Genomic DNA, 22,744 nt, shown 5'->3' on the forward strand with positions numbered 1-22,744 from the left:
CTATAAAGTGAGTTTTATACGATTACTCGATTAATCGAACAAACTAAGCTATAGATTCATCAATTGCTAAAATAATCAATAGCTGCAGCCCTACTACTACGGTACTAATACCTACTGCAATTTCACTCATTGCCAATTTTTACTTTTACTACATCAAATGTATTAAAGAATTAATACATTGCTAGAAAATACTCACGAAAACCACTTTAGAATATAATTTCACATTCTAATTTTTTTGTTTGTGTCTGTGCATATACCAGAATCTTCCCGAACAGAATGAAAGAAATAGGACTTGCAGAAGTCGAGGTAAGACAGAATATTTTACATATTATTGCAAAAAAATACAATATAGTCATAAAATAAATAATAATACATAACATATACAATATAATTAACATTTTAAATGTTTTATATTGTTTTGTTTGTTTACGTTTGCAGCTCCTCTTCACCCGATACCAAGCTCATGGAAGTTTCCGCATCCCTTTCATGGCCGTTTAACAAGCATCATGTTGTGTAAGCGGTGTGAGCATCAAGTGAGTTTGTTTATTTTACACAAAAACGCAAAGACAAGACCAATCTTTTTGATCGCTGTTGGTTAGTCAGCAGGCTTACAAAAAACAACATAACCAATGTCCTTGCAACTTTTTTCCCCATGACAATCCAATTAATCCCAATAATCAGGGTAAAATAAATGGCCCATTCTTATAGAATGTTTTATTTTTCAGAGTCCAATACGATATGATTCCTTTGAAAGCCTTTCACTGTCCATCCCTTTACCTCAGTGGGTAAGAAGAATCATTTTTAAAACTGAGCTCAGTGGAGAAGTTTCAATTTGTTTTATGTGATGGCTGTTTGTGTTTAGGGTCGACCCATCTCTCTGGATCAGTGTCTACAGCATTTCATCTCCTCAGAAACCATCAAGGAAGTAGAGTGTGAAAACTGCACCAAGGTATTTTTATTTTATTTGTATTTTTTAATTTTTTATTACCAATACGACTTTCACTGATCGATGGGTTTCATGATTTTCTTCTGTTTTAGCTTCAACATGGAACAATGTTCAGTGGACAGGTTGCAGAGAGTCAGCGGACCACATTTGTAAAGCAGCTTAAATTGGGAAAGGTAATTAGAATTTTGATTTCAGTAACCATTTTATTGCATTATTTATTTTACTTTTTATATAACTTAGAGTAGTCAGTGTACAATGTGTTAAGCAGTGTAGATTTACTAAGCACTGAAATTAAGTAAACATACCATATTTCCTTGAATTGCCGCCGGGTATATATTATCCGCATGCCTCGTTTTACCGCCGGGTCAAACTCGTTTCGCAAAATAATTAGCGCATGCTTAGAATTACTGCCGGGTCAAACTTGTTTAGCAAAATAATTAGCGCATGCCTCGTTTTACCGCCGGGTCAAACTTGTTTCGCAGAATAATTACCGTAGCATATGCCTCGTTTTACCGCCGGGTCAAACTCGTCACGTCACGAGTGACACTTCACCTTTCAAGGCATCATTTTCCAAAATGGAGGAGGCTAATTTCAATCATTTAAAATCGCATAAAGGGAAGAAGATAAAGAGCTATTCAGTAGGATTTAAGGTCCAAGCTATTGAATATACTAAAAAGAACAGTAAAAATGTTTTATTAATATAGCTGCGTGTGTCAAATATGAGTCATTAAATGACTCCCGCCTCATGGTGGTAGAGGGCGCTAGTGATCCCAGGGATCATTCTTGCGACTACTCGGCTGCAGAAGAAGTGACAACAACAGTTTTCTAAACTGGACTTTCAATCGAAGCAGGAGGTAATAATTAAAAGAAGATCTCCATCGAGACAGAGAGACTTTTAAAACTGAAGAAAGATAAGGAGGACTTCTATAAACAAGTTATCGATGCTTTTGTTCAGAAGGAGCGGCTCATTGGACTTCATTTATAAGTAAAGGTAAGACCATAATAACATTTTTTTTATAAAATGTGCTTTTCATGATGGTATCCTTACATTACACTCAAATTTATAAGCGCAGGCCTAAATTTACCGCATGCCTTTGGTAAGCGCCATAGTGAGAAAAGGTTTTAAATTAATTACCGCCCCGGCGCTAACTCAAGGAAATACAAGAGAACCAGTATTGTTTAAATAGCTGGTAACACAACTAAGTGCACGTCTAGTGAGCAGAAGTGATTCTCAAACTGTTGTACCTGTATCACTGGTGGTATGCCCGGCTCCATCTAGTGGTACGACCAAGAATCACTTGATTAAAGTACAGTGTTTTATTTTTCTATAATAAACCACAGTGTCACTGTTCAAACAATATTAAATATTGTGTTGCCTTGTTTTAATGAATACTTAGGCCTACTAAGCTACTGTAATTGAACAAGGGTCATTATGGTGGTACTCAGAGAGTCAAGTTTTTCTGCCCCATGAGAACGTATACAGTGGAACCTTAATTTACGAACCCCTCTATTTGCCAACTTTTCAGTCTACAAACTTTTAGATCGTGTCAAATATGCCTCTGTGTGCGAACTATGTCATTGTATTAAACGCTTCATTCATTCATTTTGTGTCCCGCTCGCAGCTATTTTGTGCTTTCGGACTTAGAAGATGACAATCTCTCATTCAGAGGTGACTCTTCCAAGAGCACGCACACGCACCACCTCTCTTTTCTCCCTCTGTCAGCTCATTTCTCTCCTCTCATGAGCTGCTCCTTTTGCAAAGGAGCAGCTCACAAGAGGACCTCTGCCGATGTTAATGTACTGTAAGTACATTTTGCTTTTTTAAAAATGTTTATTATTGTAGCAATATGGTTGTTAAAGTTAATGATTTTTGTGATTACTGATTGTTTTGTAAGGGTAGCAGAGGGACTGCTGTGTGCGCTTGTTGGCAGAGCAGTGCATACAGGACAGTTCAGCATGTCGTTATTTTGGCTTGTTAATAAAAAAGACAGTTGATTCATCACCTTCTAGTTATGTTTGTTTGATAAACAGTACTCTCTAGCACTTTATATTGTGTTAAAAGTGTACAAACCCTATGGACTTTTGTCGAGGTTGGAACCTGTTATTCATATTTATATTGTTTATTATAGTGAAGTGAATTACATTAATGTAGCTTTTACATAGCTTTATAAAGCGCTTGACATAGTGAAAACCATCATCTAAGATTCATTTAAACCAGTGTGGGTGGCACTGGGAGCAGGTAAGGACACAAGGGCAGTGACGAGGATGGCGGAAGCGGGGATCGAACCTGGAACCCTCGAGTTGCTGGCACGGCCACCCTACCAAGTGAGCCACGCCTCCCTTATAGAGAAATTTGCTTTACTATACAAACTTTTCTATTTACGAACCAATTAGGTTTGTAAAGTGAGATTCCACTGTATTGTAATACCAATGGTTGTTGAAATATGATGAATATAAAGAATAGTAACATTTTGTTCGTAATTCTTATCAACAAGGCTTGACGAATGTTTGTAACCACAAAGCAAGTGTGTATGATTAAGTATCTAACCAGTGTGGTACTGTACTCCGTTTGTCAGCTACCCCAGTGCCTCTGTGTCCATCTGCAAAGACTCACATGGTCCGGCGAAGGAACTCCCATTAAAAGACAAGAGCATGTACAGTTTTCAGAGTATCTTTCAATGGACTGCTACAAACACAGCGCCTCCACACAGATAATGAAGCAGAGCAAACATCTGGCCAAGCACCAAAAATCAGAAATATCAGAAAAGGTTACGGGAAAGCCTTCTGCTAATGGCACTGGTAGGGTGAACGTCAACGTTATCCCGCCTGTTTCCATTGTCACATGAGATCTTAGTTTGTTGACGTTTGTTTTTGTAGATGAAGAGCATCATAACAACAATCAACCCTATACAAATGGAGACTGTCCATCTGTTTTTCTGCACTCTACAAGTGGGACAACTCCGCTGGGCCTCGTGTTTGACTTTCGGTAAGATGGCCGACTCATTACTGTGCATTAGTGCTAACATAAAAGATTGTACAGTGAACACAACACCATCCATTTGTTTGGCTTTGGAAGCTATTTGTATGAATATAAATTAATCCTATTTATTTTTATAAAACAAAACCATTAATGGTTGTACCTTTTTTATTTCAATATGATTGACATGCGCCTATCCTTCTCCAGGGAAACTTTGTTGTAAAAATCTGATCAGAAAGCTCACTTAAAACATGTTCTTTGGCTTGGTTATAAAATCCTCCATCTTGGCATTTAGATTCACTGAGCAGAGCATACAAATGGTATTCAATTTGCCTTGTTGCTCACTCTAGCTGACACATTGATGCTGGTGCTGCTGTTTGTGTATTTGATAAAAAAACTAAACTAGCGCAAGCTTTTCCTCTTTCTGGAAAGAGGGCAGTGACAAGCACCTGATTCACTTTTCCATTGCATCAAGCAACCAGGAGCCAAGTTAGAATAATACATAATGTTGGATATAGAGAACATACAAACACTGAAATTCAACGATATAGTGAGTTTGCAAACAACTAAAATGATGTACAAAGCAAACTATAACCTGCTACCCAAGAATGTAAAACAATTTTTCTCAACAAAAGAGGAGAAAAATAACCTTAGAGACAAATGTAATTTAAAACATTTGTATGCACGTACAACACCTAAGATCAGTATGTGGAATTCAATTATAGAATGGATTAAGCAAATAAGTCTAAGAAGGTACTAACTTGAGGCAGTTCAAACAGTGTTTAGAATGTATAAGGAAGAAGAACAATGATATTTATTGTAAATAAGATATGATTCATCCCTTTATGTGAATCATAACTGACCTAATTCTTTATGAAGAAAACTGCGGTATTTAGAAAACATTGATATAACTGCTACAAATTGAAAACAGGAAGTGAACATATATGTGTAAGAAAACGGCAATGAAGTGGAAAAGGGGTAGGATTAAATAGGCTTTGCTTCTTCCTACTCCTTTTCGAGCATGTTGTAAAGAGAAATGGAAAATATGATGTATCATGTTGAAACTGCATTCATGTTCAAAATAAACTTTATTTTTAAAGGTTACTTGCATTATTATATATTATGATTACATTAGTTTTTATCGGTTATTTATTCACTTTAAGAACATGATGTAGTAGACAAAAGCTCTGAGTCTGTCTGCATAAAGCTAAATATTTTTGAAAGTATTGCATATTGTTTAAATGTGTGGCACCTTCAGACAAGAATATGTTGATTGGTAGTCTAAAAGTAACTCGTTATTCTCACAGTTATATGCATTTATATCTATAAAATATAAACATCGCGAATAGAAGCGCAATTTTGGAGAGAATAATCGCAATTAGGTTTTTTCTCAGAATGGTGCAGCCCTATCAGCAGGTTTAGGAACAATATTTTAGAAATGTTTCTCCTGCTCAAACCCCCTTATGTAAAAGCAAATATATTCACACACGGAGAATGTAAATATAATTTTTTTTTGTCTCCTCTCCTTTCTGCTAGTTCCACAGAGTATCTCTTCCAGCTCAGCGCCGTGCTGGTTCACCACGGCGACATGCACTCAGGACATTTTGTAACGTACCGCCGCAGCCCCTCGCCACCGCGCAGTTCCTCACCTTACATCTCTCAGTGGCTCTGGGTGTCCGACGACTCCGTCCGCAAAGCCAGCTTCCACGAGGTGCTGTCTTCTAACGCTTACATGCTCTTCTATGAAAGGGTCCGTAAGCAGACCGCCGCCGCCACCTTGCATCCAGAGGAGTGAGTACGCTCATGCTGCCTTTCTAGTCATATTGTCACGAATGAACACGCCCATTACTACTGATGGTGCATTGACACCAGAAAGTGTGAAGTCATTTTGACTGAATGGATCATAGCAACCCCTGGAGGTTGCTGCTCTAATCCAGAACAATCCCAAAGAATGTGGCCTAGTAGGAGTTTTAGGACAAGGTTCCTGGATAACATGCCTTCAGTAGGTTGTTCATGTGTGATGCATTTACTCTTGACATTGCCAGGGAGATGGCACCAATTTATTTACAGCAATCTATGTAGACATATTTTAGAAATTATGCATAATACAGCTAATCATCTCTCTAAATATTAGAATACAGGATTACTTTCAAGGTGTGCATATTGTAGCTACCATTTTGTCAGGTTTTTATTAACCTATGAAGGCCTACGTGCTAATGAAAAAGTGGCAATTATTTTGTATGCCAACATGGAAATTGAATGGCTCGCTTGGTGTCACGATTACGTCACGAGAGGTGGCCTGGCTGCGTTTACTAGTAACTGCCATTTCCCTCTTACCCAAAACCAGCTGAGATGAAAGGAGGAGGTGGCGCAAAAGCCTGTTAATGTTTGCACTTTGATAGAGTATATTGATGTGGTGTCATGTTTGTGTTGCAATCTCTAAAGTGACCAGTTTCTGCTATTAAAAAAGTCAACGCAGCTGGGATAGGCTCCAGCACCCCCCGCGACCCGAGAGGGACAAGCGGTAGGGAATGGATGGATGTTTTATACATTTTTTTGGCAGACGAAATTGAGAGGAATGGGGTCATCTGTCTAGGGATGGGTACCTTTCATATTTGAATCGACATGGAACCAATTTTCAGTAATTTTGTGTGTTCAAATGTGTTAATAAATGTTCAATAAAAAATATTTTTTTATTCAGCATTTAACACTGAGCTGTGCTGTCTGTCTCATTTGCATGTACTATTACAGCGGCCTCACCACATCGCAAATTTTATTTGGACTTTTTTTATTTTTTGAAAGCGTATTTAAAAATGTGTTAATTTCCAAGCATTAAAAATGGCCAAATAAAGTAAAAATATCATTACTACAAAAGAATAGGCCACATGGTAAGAGCAAACCAATCAGAGCATGATGTTCAGCATTAAAGTGTAAAGGTGACTAAAGGGTTTTTCATGTCTATTTAACAGGAAGTACAGGTGTTTGTACTCTATGAAAATATTTGATTTGTAATTTTTGATTCCTACATTGTGAAAAATTATTTATCGAGAGCATGTCCGGAACCAATTAACGGCAATAAACAAGGGATGACTGTAAATAGCAGACTTTGCATGCAGTTGCAACTCCAAGACTTTAGATAGCAGTAGCGTAATGAGTGGTGTATTGCCTTAGCCAAGAAGTATTCTTTGCCATTAAAATTTGCCAGTCTTATTTTGCTGAACCCTTCAAAGATTTTAAACTTCACATTAATTAATTAAATTCACATTGACACTTTTGAATTGTACTTACATATACACAGGAAATTACTTGCTTGCATAGTTTAAATACACTTTAAAATACCCCAAGAATTTGTCATAAATGCAGTTTTATTATCACAATGTCATACATGAAAATGAAAAAAAAAAGTTTTATTACACATACATAATTTATTTGCTCAAAACCTGTTAACAGTTTTATCCAAAGTCCCGTTGGAGTGTACTATGAAGCGAAATTTGTCACAGAGCACACAAGTCAGTCTCCACTCATCTTTGCAATGGCGTATGCATTGACCTGATAACAGGGCTATTCAACAAGCGGTCCAGGGGTCCAAATCCGGTACAGGAATGAGATCATACCGGCCCCCGAGTTCAGTTAAAACTTGGGAAACAAACATTTTTGCAGCATATTCCTAAAAACACTAGAGTACTCTTATTGTATCGAGGAACTTGGGCCACAGTAAACACATTGGCAGATCCTTGCATTGACATTTTAACCTAGCTAGTAAACACAGAACACTGGGGTCTAAACTTGTCAGTTACATAACTGAGGCATTCCCCAAGGCACCCTTTTAAGTACTCTCCTTTTTGGCATTTACAGATTTTTTTTGTAATGTGACTCATTAGTCATTTGTTGAACTTCTTCAGTTATACGAATAGTGTTCCTCAAGGTTCCATTTTAGGTCCTCTCTTTTTCATCATTTGGGCTATTCAACTGGGGGCCTTTCGAGTTTAGTTTAAAAATAACTGTGAGAAACTCACAAGAAAAATAGACCAAAATCAGATGTCTACTGTAGAAGACGTTGGTTCTCCGGAATATACACTGAATAAGTCTGGCTGCCTAGTCCTAAGCTTTCTGCAAACGTGACCCCCAAAACACTTGACTTAAACATCCCTGCCGTATCACAACCAAACTGGGTGATTAATCTGTGTTGATACATGATTCATGCGATATTTTGTGATTAATCACATGCGTAAGTTAAATTTGAAAGCCCTAGTTTGAACTGAAAGTATTGTATTTATTACACACCGGCTGTTTGCGTGTATCTCAGTTGTAGCTCCATTACAAATCCATCACTGTATAAAATTGCTGATGCTAATCTTTAGCATGTCTATGGCAAATCCAGTGTAAATTAGCATTGAGCTCGCGCGTTTTCAAGATGTGAAGCCATATTGTACTTTTGAGCGCCTTCCTCTTTCTTTGTCAGCATGGAAATTATTCTGTGCTAGTTTGCGGTCGTATCGAAATATGGTATCAGTTAGGTAGGTATCAGCCAAGAACCGTTAGTTCTTCGGTCGGTACCTATAAAAGTACCGAATTTGATGCCTATCCCAGCTGTCATTTTCTGCGGGTGGGCAGTATGCGTCTAAATGTGAGGTTGATGCGAGGCATGAGGACCTTCTTTCGAACAGGAAGGTTGTGATACCAGAAAGTGTTGGTTGGTGAGTTCATGAGCAGCAGACTTCTGTGAGCCAACACCAGCTTGACGGGCTCGACGCGCCGGCGGCTCTCTTTTCCACGAGCATCCCTGTGACGGAACACGAACTCTCGCGCGGCACCGAGAGAGACTGACGCTATGGGACAGCGAGGATCCAGCTCCCTCTCGTCGTCGCGATGTTCACCCATGTGATCCCGCCCATCTTTGTACCTGATTTAAAAAACTGTCAGATCATCAAATCTCAGCTGTTCTTTCTTCTTTTTTTCTCTCTCTCACCGGTTGACCAGGACAAAATTGAAGGTATGTCCTGTTGTTTTTGTGACAGCATCGCGGATATGTTCCAGTGTGGGGGTCCATGGGCAAGATAGACGTGTCACTCCAGAATACGTGTAAGTCAGTCCTGTATCGCCATAGGTGGCCTGCTTCCTCGGTATATTGTACACCTTTCCAAACACCTGCACCTGTGCTTCTTCACCTGGAATAGAAACAACAACAAACCTCAAACTCAGTGATTCTCAAACAATGGTGTTACTGTTCAAACCGTGTGTATTGTAACAGTGGCCAAACATACTAAATATACCCGTTATATAAAACATTTGCCTTGTTTTTAATGAATACTTAGGCCTACATCGCTACTGTATTTTAATGTCGGTCATTAAGGTGTGATTGGAGAGCCAAGTGTGGTACTCTGTGAGAAAAGTTTGAGAAGCACTGCTCTAAAAGAATGACTCGCACCTGTTAAATACACCACCTCCTCTTCCAGTTTCACCAAAAGAAGGTCTGCTTCCTCCTTGCTGAAGAGTAAAGCGTAGTCACAGTCCAGACCTTCTGACTCGATTTTTTGCCAAGGCACTGGATCTGAGAACTCATCCTCTTCCTCAGCATCCACCATCTGCTCCAGTTCTTCATTTGCTTTTATTTTTTTTCTGAGGTTTATTTGGCCATCATCAGTACTGCATGATCGTTTACTCATAAACGTTTCCATTGCATCAAGCAACCAGGAGCCAACTTTTTTTTCCCAGACCTAAAGACACAGAGAATGACGACAAACAGGACTTTTACTGTATTCCCCATGGAACGCAATGAGCGAAACACACATTCTTAAAACTGGATAAATTAAAACTTTAAAAGTATTTTTACTTGCAGTGTTATGGATCTAAATTAGGGCCAAAAGTTTTGTATTTAAATAAACAAACTAAAAATCACATTTTGATGTTGAATTTTTTTTAATGCATGATTATGTATTCAAAATAAAAAAAATGAGGGTACACTTTTTTCAGGCTGAATAAAAGTATGATTCACTCTGGTAATTCAAGTTATTTATTTACATGTTTCACTTTCATATAATTTGATTTTTGAGCTGTCTTTTCTTTTTAAATTGAGGTCTTATTTTTCCTTTTTTTTCAGATTCAAAACCCTTCTCAGTTGACGACAACAAAGCCAAAATTCTGAGTTTGTAAAATAAGGATTTGATTCAGAAAAAGAAAAATCCGAAACAAAAACAAATGGAGCTGTAAACATTGAGATTTGAATCTGAATAAAAAAGAAGCTCAAATATCAAAATATATGAAAAGTGAAAACATTTCAATAAATAATTTGTTCAAATTACCATAGTGAATCATAATTACAGTATATTCTACCTGTAAAAATTGTGTGCATTTATTTTTATTTAGAATATACACAAGTGGTTCTCAAAACCGCTTGTCCCTCCATGTCCCACCATAATGACCCACATTACAATACAGTAGCGCAGTAGGTCTAAGTATTCATTAAAAACAAGGTAGCGGTTTTATTCAACAGGTATATTTAATATTTTTGGCCAGCGTAACATTACACACAGTTTGAACAGCAACACTGCTTGAATGCAGGAAAACACTACTTAATGAATCAAATACATTTAATTGCACATAAAAGATGAATAAACATTGTACTAAAATAAATATTAAAATACGTTTTTAAAGATTACGTGCAGCTTTCTGCCAATCAATCAATCAATCAATCAATCAAAGTTTACTTATATAGCCCTAAATCACGAGTGTCTCAAAGGGCTACACAATGTCCAAGTACCACTGTAGTCACACACACACTAGGTGTGGTGAAATTACTCTCTGCATTTGACCCCTCCCCTTGTTCAACCCCCTGGGAGGTGAGGGGAGCAGTGAGCAGCAGCGGTGGCTGCGCTCGGGAATCATTTTGGTGATTTAACCCCCAATTCCAACCCTTGATGCTGAGTGCCAAGCAGGGAGGTAATGGGTCCCATTTTTAAAGTCTTTGGTATGACTCGGCTTTCAAGTGTTATGCGTGTTGATTGGCTGTGAGACTGGGAAAGTGCGGACATAAGTGGAGAATGTGGAGAACATTCGGTTCTCACAGGTTTTGAGAGATAGAAATGACGGAAGCTGATAAACCGTTGTAAAGCTCCATTCAGCTCATAACAATATTTAATTCAGTAATTATTTGGCGTCATCATCTGCGGTCACTCGAACGAGTATGACGATCCTTCTGGTAGGGGTGTATCCCTTTATGGAGGATGCCTGTGCGTGACTTAGTTTAACGTGGGGAGACTGGTGCACAGACAGTCACCACACGATCCTTGACAGAATCGGGTCAGGGTCCAGTGGCATGGAGTCCAAGACAACTGGGGACCCTATTCTGCTGCAGCCTTCTTCTGCCATCGCAGCCGTTGTGGTAGTTCTTAAATCTACCGTCTTCCGCCTGCTCCGCCGTTGAGGACTTCACCGTATCCCTGGCTAGGGGGCAGTCAGGTACTAGGCCTTTGCCAAGGGCCACCTGGGGTAACAGTAGTAAAGGGGTTAACCTCCTAGTGCCCCAAGACCCCATAGAGGAGCCTCCACTGCCGGATGCACTTTAACGTCATGCCCAGGACACTATTATATATATTTGGCGTACTACTAGATGGAGCCTGGTACGGGTATCACGGTTTGAGAATCACTGATGTATTTTCAAAAACTCAACATCAGAACTTTATTTTTCAGTTTCTATGTTGATTTTTTTCAAGTACAAAAATCTTGGCCCACAATTAGCATGTGATTTCCGCTTTGTTTAGAAATGTATTTACAATACTCAATCATTTGTTTGTTGAACCCTGTTGATTAATATTTCACCTATACATTTAAAAAATGTGTATATTTAATTTAACACAAGGCATGCCCATGTTTTATTTTTTATGCAACAAAATGCCTACAGCAACACAGCCAGCGAGGCTGTCAAAAAAACACCAGTGAACGTGGTCGGTCTTGAAGGTCTCACCGCTCATTGGCATAGTCTGTGACGTCACTTCAGTGTTGGCGCGAAATCCTTTCGGTGTGTAAGGGTCTTCAGAACTCTCCACTGTTAATAGAACTTTTAACAACCGGACACTCGTCGTAGAATCCATAAAATGATTGGACAGAAAACCATTAATTCATTCTTTTCACCGGTCTCCAACAAGAAGGTTTGTAAAAAACTCAATGAAGAGGAGGACGCGAAACATTCGGTGAGCGTCATTTATACACGCCATTATGCTTTGCTAGCTGACATTATTTAGCAGGTTTATGCTAACATATAAAGTTATTGATAGTAAACTAGCACCATTCTAATATGTCACGTTATTAGTTAACTATCACCAGCCGTGTGCTTCTGGGCGACAAGCAGGCTACATTCAAAACCACAAGTCTGTTCAGGACCGTTAAATAGAGCGTGTGGCCATGTTTGCGCTGCGCCCTTTTCACTTTCGTCAGCTAATTCCGCCCCAGGCAGCTCGTTTCTTACCTGCTCTGTTTTGCGCACAATGTACCGAAATCGTGCAGGAGAAGAGGAAGTCCTCGGAGGTCGAGCCGGAGCCCTCCAGCCCGCCACCGGCGCCTCTAACTCAGGCGCAGCAGGACACCATCGCCCGTAACAAGAAGGCGGCGCTGGAGAAGCTCACTTCCGGTCACGTTCCTGCTGGGGTTGGAGAAAGTTGGCAAAAGGCACTCGCTGCTGAGTTTGCAAAACCTTATTTCAAACAGGTGAGTGCACAGTTAGCTAGTGCACAACTCTTTTAATTGATTTGTATTGATAGTGCATTTTTAAGTGCACCACTCTTAAAGGGGAACTGCACTTTTTTTTTTAATTGTGCCTTTCACAATCCTTATGTGCTTCCAATAATTTCTACTGCTGTTATTTTTTTGTGACAAAGTGATTGGAGCACATACTTGTATGTCACCAAAAACATTCATGAAGTTTGGTTCTTTTATGAATTTATTATGTGACCAAATCTGCTGGGTCAAAAGTATATATACAGCAATGTTAATATTTGGTTACATGTCCCTTGGCAAGTTTCACTGCAATAAGGCACTTTTGGTAGCCATCCACAAGCTTCTGGTTGAATTTTTGACCACTCCTCTTACAAATTTGGTGCAGTTCAGCTAAATTTGTTGGTTTTCTGACATAGACTTGTTTCTTCAGCATTGTCCATGCGTTTAAGTCAGGATTTTGGGAAGGCCATTCTAAAACCTTAATTCTAGCCTGATTTAGCCATTCCTTTACCACTTTTGATGTGTGTTTGGGGTCATTGTCCTGTTGGAACACCCAACTGCGCGCAAGATCCAACCTCTGGGCTGATGATTTTAGGTTGTCCTGAAGAATTTGGAGGTAATCCTCCTTTTTCATTGTCCCATTTACTCTCTGTAAAGCACCAGTTCCATTGGCAGAAAAACAGGCCCAGAGCATAATACTACCACCACCATGCTTGACGGTAGGGATGGTGTTCCTGGGATTAAAGGCCCAATTTTTTCTCCTCCAAACATATTGCTGAGTATTGAGGCTAGAGATGTCCGATAATGGCTTTTTTGCCGATATCCAATATTCCGATATCGTCCAACTCTTAATTACCGATTCCGATATCAACCGATACCGATATATACAGTCGTGGAATTAACACATTTTTATGTCTAATTGTGTTGTGATGCCCCGCTGGATGCATTAAACAATGTAACAAGGTTTTCCAAAATAAATCAACTCAAGTTATGGAGAAAAAAAATGCCAACATGGCACTGCCATATTTATTATTGAAGTCACAAAGTGCATTCTTTTTTTTAACATGCCTCAAAACAGCAGCTTGGAATTTGGGACATGCTCTCCCTGAGAGAGCATGAGGAGGTTGAGGTGGGCGGGGTAGGGGGAGGGAGGGGGGCTAGCGGGGGTGTATATTGTAGCGTACCGGAAGAGTTAGTGCTGCAAGGGGTTCTGGGTATTTGTTCTGTTGTGTTACGGTGCGGATGTTCTCCCGAAATGTGTTTGTCATTCTTGTTTGGTGTGGGTTCACAGTGTGGCGCATATTTGTAACAGTGTTAAAGTTGTGTATACGGCCACCCTCAGTGTGACCTGTATGGCTGTTGACCAAGTATGCTTGCATTCACTTGTGTGTGTGTGTAAAGCCAAAGATATTATGTGACTGGGCCGGCACGCAAAGGCAGTGCCTTTAAGGTTTATTGGCGCTCTGTACTTCACCGTGTACACAGCGTCAAGTCATAAATTGTACTTTTTGAAACCGATACCGATAATTTTGAAACCGATACAGATAATTTACGATATTACATTTTAAAGCATTTATCGGCCGATAATATCGGTAGTCCGATATTATCAGACATCTCTAATTGTAGCCAAACAGATTAATTTTTGTTCCATTTGTTTTTATTTTGTATGCATTCTAACTCGTAAATAAACCTAGCAGAAGCTAATAATAGTGGGATTTGCTAAATTCTGCCTATAAGGTCCTCTAAAAACATCCAAAAACCTCCATCAACCTTTTATATACACGCACAGCAGTGTTACTGTTTACATACACACTATATGTTACATTTAGTACCAGGCACATTTATAATAACATGTCATATTTACGTATTTTAAGCATACAGCGGTGCGTTAATTTCAGACTCATCACGGTTTGCTTTTCCTACAACAACAGCGCAACTACTCATGGCAGACTTTGAGAGACAACAAAAACTACTTTGGGACAAATGATGATCCAGGATCTTGTATTTTTTGAGCCTGAATATACGGAGGATGAGGTCCAAGTTTTAGAAGCTGTGTGCTAAACAGATTCAGCTTTAGTAAAACACTAAAATTAGAGGTGGGGGGAAATAATAGATTTTTAGATTAATCGCAATTCGGATATGGATGATTATAAAATTGATTAGTAAACGGCAATAGTTGTTAATCGATTTATTTATTGTAAATAAAGTAATGCAGACAGTTCTAAAATTTGGTTGACTGCAGCGAGCCACCGCCTTGAGAGATCCGACCAGCTCCTTTTATTATAGGGCACTTATGTTCCAGTTTTGCACACACGTCCATTGATTTAATAAATGTGATGAGAATTTCTTATTACAAATGCACTGTTTTCAAAAATTGCAAGCAATAAACACTTATTTAGTGAAATGAAAATAAATGTAAAATTGCATGAATATATATAAATTTAAAGATGCATCAATCGATTTTTTTTAATCGAATCGTAGCTCCTGAATCGTAATCGAATCGTGAGGTGGCCAAAGATTCTCAGGTCTACTAAACATCATGTAGCACAGTAGCAGTATTGCAAAGTGCTGAATAGGGCTGCACGATTAAAAAAATAAAAATTGCGATTTTTGTCTCCAAAATTGCAATTGCGATTTGATTCCCGATTTATACTTAAAATGCATAAAACTGCAAAAATAACGAGTGAAGAAAGACATGTTACTTTTAGACTGTCATTCAACATATTCTTGTCTCAAGGGGTCACACATGAAAACAAAATGCAACAATCTCCTTTAAAAAATATTTGGTTATATGCAGACCGACTGTGAGCTTTTGTCTACATCAAGGGTTCAAACGTAAGGTTTTATCAGGCCCGCGGGATGAGTTTAAGTATAACAATGAGCCGAAATGTTTGAATGAAAGAAACTGCTGTTCTAAATGTGTCCACTAGATGCCGCAATAGCAATTATTTGTAGATGATGCTACATAGTAAAAAAAACAAAAACAAAACACATGTTAGTGCACCAGTCGAGGAAAATGATCAAACTACATAAATAACATCCTGTAATTTGATTTTGATGTTATTTTTTTTATCTTGATAGATTGAAAATTAACACCAATGAGTTGACTGATGAATAATATCACATAATTTATATAGAAAGTATAAATAACGACGAATAAAGGTAGAATACTATTAACCGCAACATCTAAATGTAAAAAAACCCGAAAAACATTATGATTTGTACATTTTCAGAATGTGCTTGTTCTATTTTTAAACAAAGAAAACAATCTGATATTGTCTTTATTGTTTAATTATCGTGCCGTGATTTTTCTAGTCCGGCCCACTTGGGAGTAGGTTTTTCTCCATGTGGCCCCCGATCTAAAATGACTTTGACATCCCTGGTCTACATCATGCTCTTAAACGGAATAAATAACTGATAAAAACTACACAGTGATTATGATGAAATGTAATTTAGAATACATAATAATAATGCAAGTAACCGTTTAAAAGGATATATGTAAACATATTTACCATGACTGTAGAACTTTTATCATTGTACTGTAATTGGAAGATAAATAACTTTTAGTCATCCTAAATAAATAAACAACAATAAATACAAACTACAAACATAATAAAACAATCACTTACTGTACAATGTCTGCTCTCCCTGGGATGCTGACTAATGGGCTGTTTGTCTTCCCGTTTGGATAAAGAATTATACATAATCCTCACAAAGGTTAAAAAAAAAGCAAACGTCTTTTCGGGGTCTTTCCTACCATTTGCGAGTTTGTTGAATGTCAAAGTTGACCAACCTTCCATTCAAGTGAACGCCATGATTCATCATCTAGAATGAACTTTCGCCAACTCCGAAGCGATGCAGCAGCTTAGTATGTCAATAGCTGCATAAGCTAGTTAGCTCTGTGTGATCCTGGTGTCGCTAAAAATCGTTTGTCTGCGTAAGCACTTTAAATACCAGTATCACTAAAACTTGGTTAATATTCAGGTCACGAGATGTAAATTGAGTATTTGGCGTTTTTGGATGTTTTTAGACGGCTTTATGCGCGCAATAAAATTGCTGCATTGTTAGCCACCCCGTACTTGCTGTATTTTACAAGATAGAATGTACGGTATTAAAAAAAACGGAACACATTCTGGTCTTACATAAGGATTGTGAATGATAGGCACAATTCCCCCCAAGATGCGGTTCCCCTTTAAAGTTTAACTAGGCTGCATTCACACTTATGGTTTGGTACGCAAAAATGAACAAGGTAAGTAGCTGAAACATTCCAAATGCTATCTCCTCGGTTGAATATGTGGTTATTTTTATTTGTACCATCTTAAAATTTCACTAAAAGAGGCAAGGGAACTCTTTGTATTATCTGTATGTTTTGTTTTTTTTAATTCATGCATAACAATACAAAATCCACCAGCTCGGTGACAGCAGTGTTCTAACTAATCAACAGGCTGACCATTTTTAAATGTTGCAGATCAAGTTTAAAAATTTTACTTGGAAATTGTTTTTGGTGTTGCAGATGTTATCACAGCTAATTGTATTCATCTATTTTGATATTAGAATAGATTAGAAAGTTTTATTGTTATCAAATGATGTGATGAGCTGTCAAGTTATTGTATGCAAAATTTGGTTGCAATGCGCTCATCCAGTGGTTTAATTTGTACAAATAGATAAGTAAACATTATTAAGTTCTCAATGTTTTAATCGGTGCGAGGGGGCATTTTTGTCCCTTAAGGTGAGTGTGACAGGAAAGAATTGAGGACCACTGAGTGTTTCTGACTCTTTTCTTCCCTACAGTTGATGCGGTTTGTTGATGATGAGAGGAAGCGTCACACAGTTTACCCTCCTCCTGAACAGGTTTTCACTTGGACTCAGATGTGTGACGTTCGTGATGTGAGTCGCATTTTTTTTTAATCATATATTTTTAATGAGCACTGACTGTGCAAACATACATACATATGCACATACACTATATTGCCAAAAGTATTTGGCCACCTGCCTTTACTCAAATATGAACTTGAAGTGCCATCCCATGGAATTTTCCAAAATGTTTTGGTATACTGGAGCATTCAATGTTCCTTTTACTGGAACCAAGGGGCCAAGCCAGACTCATCCATCAGATTGCCAGATGGAAAAACGTGATTCATCATTCCAGAGAACGCGTCTCCACTGCGCTAGAGTCCAGTGGCGACGTGCTTTACACCACTGCATCCCACGCTTTACAATTGATTTCAGGGGGCAACATTGTTTTGAGATAAGAACTCCATCTCAGAGTCAGTTAAGCTCGTAAGTTGAGGTACTTTTACTTCGCTAACAAGTGACAATGATATTGTGTTTATTCTTCTCTTCACATGTTATTTTTGCAACACCCTCACATGATTTAGAAAGTGTTGTGAAGCAGTCCCATAAAGCCTGACAAACATCAAAAAGGAATATTTTGATGCGTGCTGAGCTGAGAACTAGTGAGGCGTTATTTATTACAGATCCCGTTGTCTCACTATTTTTTTTTTCTCTTTCCAGGTTAAAGTAGTGATCCTTGGTCAGGACCCGTACCATGGTCCAAACCAAGCCCATGGGTTGTGTTTCAGTGTCAAAAGACCCGTGCCTCCCCCGCCCAGGTACTAACCTATGACAGCAATCTGCTTCTCTTTACCTGGAATCACCATAAACATGTGTGTGTCTATTTCCAGTTTGGAGAACATCTACAAAGAGCTGGTGAGTGACATTGAAGGTTTCCAGCATCCTGGACATGGAGATCTGACCTGCTGGGCCAAACAAGGTGGGTTTTAAAATGAAATCTAGAAGACTAAATAATCCTCACGACTGGGGATTGGACTAAAACTATTAGGCAAACACTAAACGTCTCATAAAAAAACAATAGTTTTCTCTTTTTGGAGAACAATTGTAATTTTTTTTGCCTTAATTCGTACCCTTCTAAATACAACAAAATGCTTAATCAATCATGCTAATTTTCGCCCTTGTCACACAATTCCATGCAACTGCACATGTGCAGACTTGATTCCAGAAGACCGTTTAAACAAACTTGTTGATATGATAGGTTTTTATAAAGATGAAGCGGCATTACCTAAGTGGAGCGTAGACGAAGAGATTCCAATTAAGACAGCAATGATTTTTTTTAAAGGGGTCTTTTTTTTCTTCTACATTTAAAACACTTCTTTATGGTTTGCACCAGTGTTTCTTAACCATTGTTAGGCCACGAGCGCCCACTAAAGGGCCACCAAAAAATATGTTTCTCAGTTATGGTCCGCATGGGCCGCCATCGGTACTCAGTTGTAATACACTTTTCCACCACATGTAGCAGTAATGACATCAAACAACCAAAAAAACCAGAGAAGTTTCTTAAGCGCAAAAATTATGACTAAAGTGGTGAAGCTGTATTTTCATTTGCACTCCAATTTTATTGACAGTTTATTTAAGAAACATGATTTATTATGTATTTAATTCCAAGTTATTTCAGCACTGTATAATTGTATGTACATTTATTTTTCTTCACTTTTTATGCAGTATATTTGATTAGTATTTATTTTTGTATTCAGTCTGACCTAGGCCTTAATAATAATCTTTGTGCTTAACACATATTTTTATATAATTTGACAAGGTTTGTCCTGTTAAACTGTAAGACGGTTAGATATAATTATTGAATGTGATTAAAATCAAAAGTAATATTACTAATTCAGAGTTAATATTTGAGTGGGCCCCGAGTGGAAAAGTTGTGCCCCGAGGTCAAAAAGGTTAGGAACCCCTGATCTACATAACATGTAATGGTGGTTCTTTGGTCGGTTTTACAGACAGTCTTCAAGCTGCTTTCCCTTCAGAATGCGCCGTTTTGTGGGCGGTCTTATTTACATGCCCAAGTCCCCCTTCAGGCCAATTCCCATTAAACTGCGTCTCCACCCCGTCAGCCATGTTGTAGTTTTAGCGCTTCCATAACAAATCTACTGACAGATATAAGTTAGAACTTTACGCTACTGTTCATTAGAAATGGCAACAGCGGAGGATGCATGTGCATGTATGAGCCAGTCTGCCCCACAACAAGAGGATAGAGGTAAGAAGGAACTTGTTGACTACAACTTTGGATTACAACAACTGAATAAAAATGTCAGACTTGCGCAAAGCTCTTCGGGTAACCCTCTACCATATATGGAGACATCTGCTGACGTAGCTAAGGCAAAATACGTCACTGAAGTCTCAAATTCCAAGCGGCTCTATGGAGCAGGTTTGAAAGAAGGCAAGATTGTTTTATAAAAAATCTGCACCATGCTTCTGTGGTTTGATTTCAAATTTTCGGGGGCTTATGGGGATCCAAAATACACAAAAACTAAAATAGTGACGTCACTGTTAAAGAATGCGGAAATTGCACCACCGTGTGGAATATTTATGGTAAAAAAAAGAAAAATGAAAGAATTATATTCAATGTTTTCTAAATAATTCTCACCAATAGTCTAAATTGGTGAAATATTATGATCAGATGGTATGTTATTACTGCAACAAGTGATTGTTTCCTTGATAAAATTAATTACTAAATAAATAAAAGCCAGTCTTTTAATGCAGTGGTCCCCAACCACCGGGCCGCGGGTACCAGTCCGTGGATTGATTGGTACCGGGCCGCACAAGAAATTAAAACAAATAAAAATACTTTTTTTTTTTAAATTTTGTATTTTTTTAATTAAATCAACATAAAAAACACAAGATACACTTACAATTAGTGCACCAACCCAAAAAACCTCCCTCACTCATTCACACAAAAGGGTTGTTTCTTTCTGTTATTAATATTCTGGTTCCTACATTATATATCAATACAGTCAGCAGGGATACAGTCCGTAAGCACACATGATTATACTTTTTATGACAAACAAAAATAAAATATATACCATACCCCCAGCCCCCCCACCACCGGTCCGTGGAACAAATTATCAAGCGTTGACCGGTCTGCAGTTACAAAAGGTTGGGGACCACTGTTTTAATGGATCTCATCTCTGCAGTGCCAGTGGAAAGCAACGTGTTTCATCACATAATGTGAGTTTTAATGTGTTCAAAATGGTAACCTATCGTAACCGAGGGTCTGGTAAGGTGTAGGCAAGCTCGGCAGGTAAGAATTTTTTTCTTAAAGTCAACAGTCTCATCTCGTTCAAACGTGATCACCGTTATTATCTGTCTTTTTCCCACCAGTCACACATTTCACAATAATAGCGCTGCACGTCAGGTCCAACTACACTAGAAAAATAATGATCTCTGTAAAAATGTTGCCAAGCCCTAATGTGCAGTTGTCATGGTAGTTTCAAATCGTGAGGTTTTTGTTATATGGAGGTCCCAATGACTGATTTTGGCTTGGGGTCCCCAAAAGACTAAATACGCCCCTGATCACCACATAGCACTATAAAATATTCATCTGTAACCCAATAGGCGTGTTGTTGCTCAACGCCGTGCTGACCGTACGAGCCCACCAGGCCAACTCTCACAAAGACAAAGGCTGGGAGACGTTCACTGACGCGGTGGTACAGTGGCTCAGCAACAACCAGGAGGGCCTGGTCTTCATCCTGTGGGGGGCCTACGCTCAGAAAAAGGGAGCCACCATTAACAGAGTAAGCGTATAATCAACCGTACATTGGTGCATTTTCACGCTACATTGTTTTATTAAATAACGATGGTCCCGGTCACCATAGAAACGTCACCACATCCTGCAGACGGTGCATCCTTCTCCTCTGTCGGCCCATCGAGGATTCTTTGGCTGCAAACATTTCTCAAAGGCCAACGATCTGCTGGAGAAATCTGGAAAGTCACCAGTCGACTGGAAGGCACTTTAAACGCATCGTCTTGATTTAACCACACGTCAAACACTCGTAAAAAATCCTCTATAAGCTTTTTCTCCTTTCCAAGTTACACTATAACACTTTTATGCTATGTGGCAAAGTTATTTCGTTGCATGCTGCTATGATGCGTTTAGTTTTTATTTCCTGTTCTTTGTAGTGTCAGTGTTGTAAATATCTATTATGTGGTCTTTTGTATACATTAAACCTTTCACTGATTTGTTATCACTTTATTTGCTCAGTCAACGTAAGCGTCAAGTAAAACCAAACCAAAGCAAGTCATGAGAGAAAACCTCTAGTTGGTACACAAATTCTAACCAGGAGAAGAGATCATGTGGTGTTGGTTTTATTATCAAAAAACTTTGACGTGATTTATCTGTCAATAGTCATCAGAATTAGATACGACTTGCATATTTGGACAGATGTTTATTAATGCAGCAGGACATAAACTAAAATGGTTTATACAATATGTTTTCATTTATCAGGCTCAGGGGTATCAAAAGATGTGGGGCTATTTTTTTTTATATTTTTCACTTTCAAAATCAATACAATATAAAAAAAATTTAAATAGAAAACAAACAATATGCATATGTTTATTCAATTGGGTTGTTTTTTTTGTAATACCAGTAGTATTTATTTAAGCTGCATTCTGGACACCCCTGATCTTGCTGTAAAGTTATTTTTTTCACCATTGTTAATTATCCTGAAATACTTAACAATAAATAAAAAATCATGATTATATTTTTGTCCAAAGTACAGCACAAACAAAACGCGTACTTTTCCGGTTGGTGTTTTTTTTTTTTTACATTTTTTAATTGAACACACAAACGGTATATGTACAATGTTCAAACAAATTAAAGACACGTTCAATAAAATTCATTGTTTTCAATATTTTACAACAGGTTCAGCAATGTTAATATAAAGAGTTAAATACAAACAAAACATGTTAAAGGAAGTAAAAGTTAAAATGAGAGACAAGACAACGAAGAGATAAAAATAACATTTAATAAAATGGGCTTATCTATAACAAATTAAATATATCCAAAACATTATTTAAAGGCTTTACTATTTTTTGGTGACATTTTAGTAGAAAATGGATGGATGGATGGATTTTCCAAGATTAAATTAGTAATTTAAAGTAATGAATCCCTTTTTTTTTTTTTTAAATATACTTTGATGTATGAAAAATGTAGCTTGCAACAGAATAATGTTTAATACTTCCGGTTGGTGTTAGTTCAGTATCATATTAATGTTGAAGTAAAAAAAGTGATTTCCGGTATGAGCAAT

General features: G+C 38.1%; 3 protein-coding genes across 6 annotated transcripts in view; 2 read left to right on the plus strand and 1 right to left on the minus strand.

Moving 5' to 3' along the window:
• Window positions 1-6,631, plus strand: part of usp30 (ubiquitin specific peptidase 30) — a 16,636-nt gene extending 10,005 nt beyond the window's left edge. For both annotated transcript variants that reach the window (XM_061986369.1, XM_061986370.2), the window contains exons 6-13: window positions 261-306; window positions 439-533; window positions 726-785; window positions 863-949; window positions 1,039-1,119; window positions 3,523-3,745; window positions 3,824-3,932; window positions 5,460-6,631. In XM_061986369.1, coding sequence (XP_061842353.1) covers window positions 261-306; window positions 439-533; window positions 726-785; window positions 863-949; window positions 1,039-1,119; window positions 3,523-3,745; window positions 3,824-3,932; window positions 5,460-5,718 — 960 coding nt within the window. In that variant the 3' untranslated portion in view covers window positions 5,719-6,631. The remainder of the gene's footprint in view (window positions 1-260; window positions 307-438; window positions 534-725; window positions 786-862; window positions 950-1,038; window positions 1,120-3,522; window positions 3,746-3,823; window positions 3,933-5,459) is intronic.
• Window positions 6,632-7,265: 634 nt separating this feature from the next.
• Window positions 7,266-12,537, minus strand: alkbh2 (alkB homolog 2, alpha-ketoglutarate dependent dioxygenase). Its single transcript, XM_061986376.1, has 4 exons — window positions 12,388-12,537; window positions 9,352-9,640; window positions 8,893-9,091; window positions 7,266-8,826 (listed from the first exon to the last, which is right to left on the minus strand). The coding sequence occupies exons 2-4, from the start codon at window positions 9,599-9,601 to the stop codon at window positions 8,517-8,519; spliced, it is 759 nt and encodes a 252-aa protein (XP_061842360.1). The 5' UTR covers window positions 9,602-9,640; window positions 12,388-12,537; the 3' UTR covers window positions 7,266-8,516.
• unga (uracil DNA glycosylase a) lies at window positions 11,842-21,677 on the plus strand. Of its 3 annotated transcripts, none has more exons than XM_061986375.1 (7): window positions 11,842-12,070; window positions 12,426-12,626; window positions 17,427-17,522; window positions 18,150-18,247; window positions 18,320-18,408; window positions 21,054-21,232; window positions 21,314-21,677. In XM_061986375.1, the coding sequence occupies exons 1-7, from the start codon at window positions 12,017-12,019 to the stop codon at window positions 21,452-21,454; spliced, it is 858 nt and encodes a 285-aa protein (XP_061842359.1). In that variant the 5' UTR covers window positions 11,842-12,016; the 3' UTR covers window positions 21,455-21,677. The 3 variants fall into 3 exon arrangements, with proteins under 3 accessions (XP_061842359.1, XP_061842357.1, XP_061842356.1); XM_061986373.1 differs by having other exon boundaries at window positions 11,845-12,112; XM_061986372.1 differs by lacking the exon at window positions 11,842-12,070 and having other exon boundaries at window positions 12,193-12,626.
• The last annotated feature ends 1,067 nt before the right edge of the window (window positions 21,678-22,744 follow it).

Source organism: Nerophis lumbriciformis, linkage group LG12 (assembly GCF_033978685.3).
Source record: "Nerophis lumbriciformis linkage group LG12, RoL_Nlum_v2.1, whole genome shotgun sequence".
Classification (NCBI taxonomy): Eukaryota; Metazoa; Chordata; class Actinopteri; order Syngnathiformes; family Syngnathidae; genus Nerophis; species Nerophis lumbriciformis.

Coding starts and splice junctions, on each gene's coding strand:
- alkbh2 (XM_061986376.1), bottom strand. CDS start 9,601: ATGGAAACGTTTATGAGTAAACGATCATGCAGTACTGATGATGGCCAA. Junction 9,092..9,351: donor GGAGGTGGTGTATTTAACAG/GTGCGAGTCATT, acceptor TTTCTATTCCAG/GTGAAGAAGCACAGGTGCAG. Junction 8,827..8,892: donor AATTTTGTCCTGGTCAACCG/GTGAGAGAGAGA, acceptor TTTTTAAATCAG/GTACAAAGATGGGCGGGATC.
- unga (XM_061986372.1), top strand. CDS start 12,324: ATGTTTGCGCTGCGCCCTTTTCACTTTCGTCAGCTAATTCCGCCCCAG. Junction 12,627..17,426: donor CAAAACCTTATTTCAAACAG/GTGAGTGCACAG, acceptor TCTTCCCTACAG/TTGATGCGGTTTGTTGATGA. Junction 18,409..21,053: donor GACCTGCTGGGCCAAACAAG/GTGGGTTTTAAA, acceptor GTAACCCAATAG/GCGTGTTGTTGCTCAACGCC.